The sequence below is a fragment of the Tarenaya hassleriana genome, unplaced genomic scaffold, assembly GCF_000463585.1.
Source record: "Tarenaya hassleriana unplaced genomic scaffold, ASM46358v1 Cleome13, whole genome shotgun sequence".
Classification (NCBI taxonomy): Eukaryota; Viridiplantae; Streptophyta; class Magnoliopsida; order Brassicales; family Cleomaceae; genus Tarenaya; species Tarenaya hassleriana.
Window position 1 is genome coordinate 727,461 of NW_010963495.1, and position 8,347 is coordinate 735,807.

General features: G+C 38.7%; 2 protein-coding genes across 2 annotated transcripts in view; both read left to right on the forward strand.

The window, feature by feature from the left end:
- The first annotated feature begins 1,462 nt into the window (after nt 1–1,462).
- Nucleotides 1,463–2,396, forward strand: LOC104807296. Its single transcript, XM_010532510.2, has one exon. It carries the CDS (start codon nt 1,549–1,551, stop codon nt 2,173–2,175), a length of 627 nt encoding a protein of 208 aa, XP_010530812.1. The 5' UTR covers nt 1,463–1,548; the 3' UTR covers nt 2,176–2,396.
- Nucleotides 2,397–5,451: 3,055 nt separating this feature from the next.
- Nucleotides 5,452–8,347, forward strand: part of LOC104807297 (purple acid phosphatase 10) — a 3,368-nt gene continuing 472 nt past the window's right edge. The window contains exons 1-8 of the mRNA XM_010532511.1: nt 5,452–5,917; nt 6,588–6,788; nt 6,881–6,992; nt 7,092–7,321; nt 7,450–7,588; nt 7,678–7,898; nt 8,000–8,121; nt 8,305–8,332. Of these exons, the coding sequence (XP_010530813.1) occupies nt 5,729–5,917; nt 6,588–6,788; nt 6,881–6,992; nt 7,092–7,321; nt 7,450–7,588; nt 7,678–7,898; nt 8,000–8,121; nt 8,305–8,332 (1,242 nt within the window). The 5' untranslated portion in view covers nt 5,452–5,728. The remainder of the gene's footprint in view (nt 5,918–6,587; nt 6,789–6,880; nt 6,993–7,091; nt 7,322–7,449; nt 7,589–7,677; nt 7,899–7,999; nt 8,122–8,304; nt 8,333–8,347) is intronic.

Below are 8,347 nucleotides of genomic sequence, written 5' to 3' on the forward strand. Positions count from 1 at the left end.
TTTATCTCTTCTTTAATCCAAATAAATCGAACCCTTAAACTCTATGGATTTCTCGATTTAAACTTAATTTATGTTGCAATAAACCTCTTTGCATCTACTTATTTTTTTAGATGAGCTGCTATCGTTTCTTCTTCTTCAATGCATGTACCATCTCTCTTATTCGTGTGAAAAGAATATTGAAACACACCCAACAGTTAGTGGTCTAATAGTTGAGAACTGACACTTTAAGGTACTGGGTTCGATTCTATCGATGGGGAGAGATGTAATTCTTGGACCAAAATGATTTATAACAAAGACTAACCACGGATCTAGGGTGAATATAGTCGGAGTGAAAACTCAGAGAACCATTCTGATTATCAAAAAAAATATCGAAAGGCTCATTTTTTAAGCGTTCCTGCCTCGAGATGTTAACGAGACATTTCTATTTTCAAACCCCATTCAAATAAGTACAAATCTTAATACGTATGATTATGCCTCTCTCCTCACAATTTAATTTGATAAGTATGGAGAACTCATCTCGTCGACCAAGACAAGAAAAAAAAAGGACCGTTTATCACTCTGCACTACCATGTACTATCCATTACGTACAACACCTCAATCTCTTATAAAGCATTGCAAATTTGCAACCATATCGACCTCCTGTTTCATTCTCCGATCGACAAGTATGACCGACGATATATACACATATGTATATATATGGCTGGTATCATGTGACTTAGAAATTGGTGGTACTTTTCACACTGGCAGCTTGTTAATCTTTGTAATTAACCAACCAAAGGATGTATTGTTGTAGTTGTGATCCGAATTTCTTTATAATGAATTTTATTATTAATTTTTAGGCCTTTTTCACGTTTAAATTTTGTAGGGTTTTGTGATTTATATATATATAGATATAGATATATATATATAGAGATCGTTTTATAGCTCTAGACCCAGTTTTATGTATAAATAAAATCCATGCAATTTTCATTTTTTTTCCAAACATTTTTTTGTTACATTACATCAGTCCAGCTAAAATGAGCTTCAAGCTAACAAGCTTGGCCCAATAATACCAAACCCGACAACTATTCGGATCCAAAAACGGATCTATTAATATGAAAATTTTACCCCACAAAACACGTGCAAATCTGCTAAATTTATATGATCAATTGAATTTATTAATGAATCTTGGGGAATATTCCATCGCGAGGAATCATTTCGAAGCCGAATATATTATTTTACAGTGTTCGGTAGCTGTGTTTTGGTTATGCACGGAGGAAACTTTTGAATTACAATTATATAATCTGTTGCCTTGGCTTCATTAAATTAATTTCATATTTGATCAAATGGACCAATCACCAGTCTTGTGGCCTATGATTCGGGACTCAGGTCGATGACGTGGCGAGATATTATTGGACAGTGATGCGTGTTCCTCACAGTTGACATATGGTCACACGCTTTGCCTTTATTAAATGGTAACTTCTCCCAGCGAACAAACAGAGACGTCTCTTGGATCAAAAAGAAAAATCTTTGGAACGAAGAAACAAACACCAAAACCGAAGAGAAGAAATGGCGAAGCGATCTAGGGTTATCACCATGGCTCCTCTCGTTCTCGACCACGAAGAAGACGATCTCTCCTTCTGGGAATTCGTCAATCCCTCCGATGCCGACTACTCTGACGATTCCTTCTCCGTCGACAGTCTTCCCGATGACGTCATTTCTCTGGACTCCTCGTCCCCTAATTCTCCGTCTCCCTCGCCGCAGACTCTCCCGGAGGTTGACGGTGGTGACGGCGTCCCGGATCTGGATCTCGGCGGTGGTGATTGTGTCGACGACGGCCGTGGTGGCTCTTGGCCGCAGATGTTGCTTTATTGTGGAGATTCAGGTTTTTCTGCCGGCGATGGTTATGGCTGTCATGGTTATAGCCATGATAATGATGAAGGTAACGAGGATCATGGTCACGGTGATGGTGATGATGATGGCGATGGTGGTGGTGATGATGATGATGTGGACGACGATCTTGATGATGAGCTGGTGCCGAGGAGCGTGAGCGGAAAGCTGGGGAGGCAGAGGATGAGGAAACTGGGGAAGAGAGCGTTCTCGAAGGTTTTCACTTCCAAGACGTCTCCATATTCGCACTTGAAACCTGGATGTGTCCGCGGGAAGCACGGGCTCGGTATGAAATTCAGGTGCTGATTGGATTCGAGCACATGGCACAGAAAACACCGTGAAGTTGGTGGCACTTCGCTAGAATTCTTCAGTTTCTGGAAAATTGCTTGTGTAAATGGTAGTAGTTGAATCTCTAATCATTCCTCTAAGTAAATCGGGTTTCTCTGGAAATCTGGTTGTCGTTTGTCAAGGACTTACGTTTTCGTATTAGTGTTGATTAATGCATATAGCTATTACTTCAATTCTCACCATATCTTTTGACCTGTCTTTCATATTTTGGAGAAACACGTTGGTGTTGATTATGAATCATTAGGGGGAAGTCAGTGGACCAAAAAGCAGCAGGGAATCTGATTCCATATTCGGGTATTGACATACTTTATTCCAAGTTTCCTGATTAAAGATCATCTTGGATTCTTCTGTTGAAATAGAGCCTAGAAGTAATGGTATCAAGATCTATGTGGTTAGAATCCTTGCAATATCTTCTCTGTTTGGAACTAGACTTGGGATGATTTCGCAGGAGCTGATCTCGTATGATTAGTTAATCCATACTCAGTGCTCTAATGGAAAACAGGTGATCAGTTACTACCCTCACGGGTGAATACCAAAGTAGAGTTCTTGATTTAGGTGTTGAATTTTAGGTGCCCATCAGATTTAGGTTCTTGTGTTTGTTAAATCAACTGCTAACCCTGAATGGCAAAATCTTCATTTCTGGGAGGAGAGAAGACAAGTGGTTACAGATAACATTAGCACCAAACAGGGTCAGCTAATGGCTTCCAATTGATTGTGATGTGTTTTTTCCAAGGTGTAAGTAGTATTGCTTGTGTGTTTTGTATTCTATTGTGGTCTGTGTAGAATCTCATAGAAAGGAAAAGGACAAAGTTGCTTTGATGATGACAGAGGAACTGTTGATGTTTTCATGAATAGGGCTTGGTTGGTGGTGGTTAAACTTGTTATCTTTGGTTACATTCATTCATATGTGTTTTTGCTTCAAGTGTCTTTCTCTTATTTTGTAAGCATCACATGCCAAATTTAAGTGGTTGGCATTTAAGTTTTCTCATATTCATGACTTAAAATCTCTCTCCATACATATGTGTGTGTGTATATATATATAGAGAAAGAAACAGATTAATAGAAAATCTTGTGGATTTTGGCCAATGCACTTGTGAAATGAGAAAGAGCATAAATTGCAACTTTTGCAAATTTCTCTTAATAACACTTCATTAGTAGGTAATAATAGGGTGTCAATTTAGGTTTGAATTTGGAAGTCGGGCTCGGCCCACCCCGAAAATTGGTGGGCTCCGGATCTAAGTTTTCCGCTTTGGAAAAATTGGACTCTCGGATCAGACTGAACGTCCGATATTTTTTATAAAAATTTGAAAAAAAAATGATATTTACAAAGGAAATTATGCGAACCGATCCGGTCTGACTCGATCCGGACCCAAAATATATATGGTCGGGTTTCGGATTTCGGGTTTAGTTACATAGAGATAAAAAAAATCGGATCATTCTGAGTCCTAACTCGAATCCTTCGGGCTGAGTGCGGGTTCGGACCAAGTCGGGCTGGACCGGCCCCATTAACACCCCTCCTGGGTAACGCAATGTAAAAAAAAGGGAAAAGAGGGAATTAGAAAGGCCCAATGGGCCAGGAAAAGAGAAGCACAAAAAATAACTAATAGAAGTCCAAACTGAAAGCCCATAAAGAAGCCCAAACAAGCCCATCAAGGAACCAATGCAAATAATCGCATTTTTCATCTCGTGCGTTGGAATGAATTGAATCTCGTCTCTTTTGAAGTATTTTGGTATTTGAGACTTCTTCCAATTTTTCCTACTAAATCATATTTTAAAGGAAGACCGTAAAACATTTTCAGAAAATCTTAAAAAAAGAGGAATACGCAAAAATAAAGTAGGGACCGGACTCAAAAGAGAGGTGACCGATATACGAATATAGAGGGTCCCACAAATGTCAAACATTTGTAAGAAGATATGAATAAAATGAGAGGACCAATCTCAAAGTAATGTGGAAAAGATACCAAGTAAAAGTGTAGTGCTTTTGTCCTCGCCTCCCCCACATAGATTCTCTCTTCAACTCTTTTTTTTAAAAAAAAATTGAATAAATAAATTTTAATCTCTATCTACCATTAAAAAAACGTTACATTCAAATCATATAAAAATAATATGAATACAATCAATAATTAAATCGTTACCCTTCACATTCTACAAAACAAGTCATGATTTTCTTCTTATGTCTAGACTTATAACTTTTATATTTTATTATTTGATTAAAACGTTGACTAATCTATGATTGATTGGTCACATACAAATGATTTCAAAGACTTGTCATTTCTTCTTTTATTTGTTCTTTTTCGTTTGGAAAATTTATTTGTTTTCGCCTTTCTTCTAACACTTTCTATCCATCTATCTATCTATCTATCTATCTATTATTTCTATCTATCTATCTATTATTATTATTATTATTATTATTATTATTATTATTATTATTATTATTACGTTTTTGGTGGGTATTATTAGCGTGTGAAATCCGCATGGATTATTCGCTTGCAACAACATTGCATGGCATCCATCTTCCATTTCCTATTATGAGAAAGGGAATATGCTTTTAGCAAAGATCATATCATATATATTCCTTGCTTGAATAAATCAGGTCAGAGGTGTAACGTTCATTACAATTTACAAATATTCATTTATATAATGAATGCGCTACCGAACATTTCCATGTATACATCGATTTATATATGATTTGTCTATCTAAAGGAAATCAAAGTCAAATGTAAATAAAACAGCATTAAAAAATGTGATTTACTAAAAAAGGAGATAGTGGAAAAAAGATTCCCAACCCAAAGTGTCATTAGTACATATATGTATGCCACAACTTCAATTTCAGTTTCATTTTTTTTTCATTCGTAATAAAGATATAATATATATATATTTGTTAATATCTTAATGGTTGGGCTCTACATATAAATTTTAAGTTTTAAAAAACTTATCGAAAAATAGGGATATAAAGTATAAACGCACAAACACGCATCTTATTCGATTTCCTTCTGACAAATCTTTATTGTAATCATTAAAAAAATCTTTTAACATATATAATTATTGCATGAAGACTTTTTTTTTTCCAATGTCGGCAGCATCAATGAATGATTTATTTCCTTACATTTCGTGGAAAAAGAAAAAAAGAAAGAAAAAAAAAACAAACAGAAACCAACAAATGAGAAGCCTAGATTCGTGTGTCGGAAACACACATTATCGGGGGAAAAAAATGATGGGGAAACAAATCTCGCGTTGTCACATGCCAATTTTGTCAAACAAACAAGCAGAAAAAAAAAAAAGACGATTTTTTTCTTCTTCCCCCAAATTCAAAATGCCAGATCAAATCAAAGGGAGTTGACGAATTTAAGTCAAGTATCAGACGAATCAATCCCATGAATATTCCCCGATCTCGTCGGGTATTATAATGCGGTGACGAGGACTTTTCCATCTCCACGCCCCTTATAAGATAAACCCAGAAACATCGATCTGGGACAAAAAATAATAAGAAATCTTTTCACCATTCGGGAAAATGGGTCGTGTTCGAAGAACAGAGCTGTTGTCTTCCATTGTTCTTGTTCTGGGTTTGTTCCTGAGCGGCTTGGCGTTGTGTAATGGAAGCAAAACCAGTAGATTTATCAGAAAATTGGAGAAAACTGTCGATATGCCTCTTGATAGCGATGTTTTCAAAGCTCCTCCTGGTTTCAATGCTCCACAACAGGTAATTTTGTTTCCTCCCACTTTTCTTCTTTTTTCCCATTCGGATTTCAAATTTCTCGAATTGGGTTTGTCTCTCAACCAACGATCCTATAGCGTTTCTTTGTGGGTTCTTCTTATTTCCGATTAAAGTTCGAAGCTTTATAGCTTCATTGTGTGCGCCAACAATAAAGTTCAAAGCTTTAGCCTCTTTGTTTTCCTCCCAAGTGTTGGTGTTTGATTTGTTTTCTTTCTAATTTTATATTTGATCACCTTTTCACTATACCTTTTCTTTTGTAAAAGCTGTTTGGTGGATTTAGTTCTTTCTCTGATTTCATTTGTTTATTAAAATAATCCTTATTCTTATCTCCAAACAATCTTGGAATTATGTTTGAACATCGTAGAACCATTATGTTGTTTCATCTCCTCTGTCTTTTGAGTTCTGGTTTCTGGTTTCTGATCCTTGCTTCCGTTGTTGAGAGTACCAAAGAATCCCATCTACAATACAAACCCATGTCAAGAAATGTTCAGGTTCTGACAAAAGTACAAATGCTCTTTCAGCTAACAATGTCAGTATGGATCAAATTTCATTTCTGATTCCCATTTTCGCTCGGATCTTGGCTGATAATGTTGACCCACGTCTCAAATTCTCATCTTTTTGATGCCCGTATGATGTATTTTCGTGTATGAAAAAGGTGCATATAACACAAGGCGATACAGAGGGGAAGGCGGTGATCATATCGTGGGTGACACAACAAGAGAGAGGCACGAACACGGTCTTGTACTGGAAAGAGAACAGTTCCGAAAAGCTCAAAGCCGAAGGCAAAGCCAACAGATACAAATTCTACAATTACACTTCTGGTTACATCCACCATTGCACCATCCGAAACTTGGAGGTGAAAAAAAAACAAAGGCTTTGATCTTTGCCTACCACTCACCCGTTCTTGTTGTTTCTGAACCACTTGCGCTTTGATCGTTGTGTTTGCAGCATAATTCCAAATACTATTACGTGGTAGGAGTCGGCCAGACCGAGCGTCAGTTCTGGTTCCACACTCCTCCTGAACTCGGACCCGACGTCCCTTACACGTTCGGTCTCATCGGTATGAATCATATAATGTCGTTACAGAACTGATGGTTGTGTGTGTGTGTGTGTATAATGATATTGAGCTCGGAGGTTTGGAAACGTAACGTTCTTGCAGGGGATCTTGGCCAGAGTTTCGACTCTAACTTGACGTTGACGCATTACGAAAACAACCCGACAAAGGGACAGGCGGTTTTGTTCGTGGGCGATCTTTCCTACGCCGATAACTATCCGAACCACGACAACGCCAGATGGGACACATGGGGAAGATTTGTCGAGAGAAGCACTGCTTATCAGCCGTGGATTTGGACTGTTGGTAACCATGAGCTTGACTTTGCCCCCGAAATCGTAAGCCATTTTTTCCACTTCCATGTCTCATCTTTCTTCGTTTCCCCCATCGCGTGACGAAAATCGATTCAAGAATCAAGATTCTGTGTTCAAGAATCAAAGATTTTGTATGGATTTGACGTTTGCAGGGCGAAACCAGGCCGTTCAAGCCATTCTCGCATAGATACCGAACTCCTTACAGATCATCAGGCAGTACCGAACCCTTCTGGTACTCGATAAAGAGAGGTCCCGCTCACATTATCGTGCTCGCTTCTTATTCCGCATATGGTAAGGAACGAAAAATCTAAAATCTGAGACACTTTTCGCGTCATTTTCCCTTTCAGGTAACCCGTGATTCGTCCTTTTTCTTTGGACAGGTAAATACACTCCACAATACAAATGGCTCGAGGAGGAGCTCCCGAAAGTGAACAGATCCGAGACGCCGTGGCTAATCGTCTTGACGCATTCCCCGTGGTACAACAGTTACAATTACCATTACATGGAAGGCGAAACCATGAGGGTTATGTTCGAGTCGTGGTTCGTCAAGTACAAAGTAGACCTCGTCTTTTCTGGTCACGTCCACGCCTACGAAAGATCCGTAAGATCGAAAAAACGCTAACCCTCTCTGTGATATCTCCACAATAATCTCGGGTTTTTTCTCAACATTGTTGTGGGCATTCATCGGTTTTAACGTTTCAGGAACGCGTATCCAACATAGCGTACAATGTAGTTAACGGTATTTGCACGCCCGTGAAGGACTTATCCGCGCCTGTATACATCACCATTGGCGACGGAGGCAATCTTGAGGGCTTGGCAACCAAGTAAGCTATAAACCTTAACCTAGGCCCGGACTAAAACACCCGAAAATTGGGTACTGCAGGTACCCGATCCATGGATATTTCGGGTATCCGACCAGTGCCTTACCTAAACCACTACCCTCAGGGTAATGAAATGACGATTTTGCCCTTTAACGAGACTGAAGGGTTTTTTTGGGGATGGTGCAGCATGACGGAGCCGCAGCCGGCGTACTCGGCAGCTCCTCCTGGT

Excerpts from the sequence above, each read along its gene's own strand:
- LOC104807296 (XM_010532510.2), top strand. The coding sequence starts at position 1,549 with ATGGCGAAGCGATCTAGGGTTATCACCATGGCTCCTCTCGTTCTCGAC.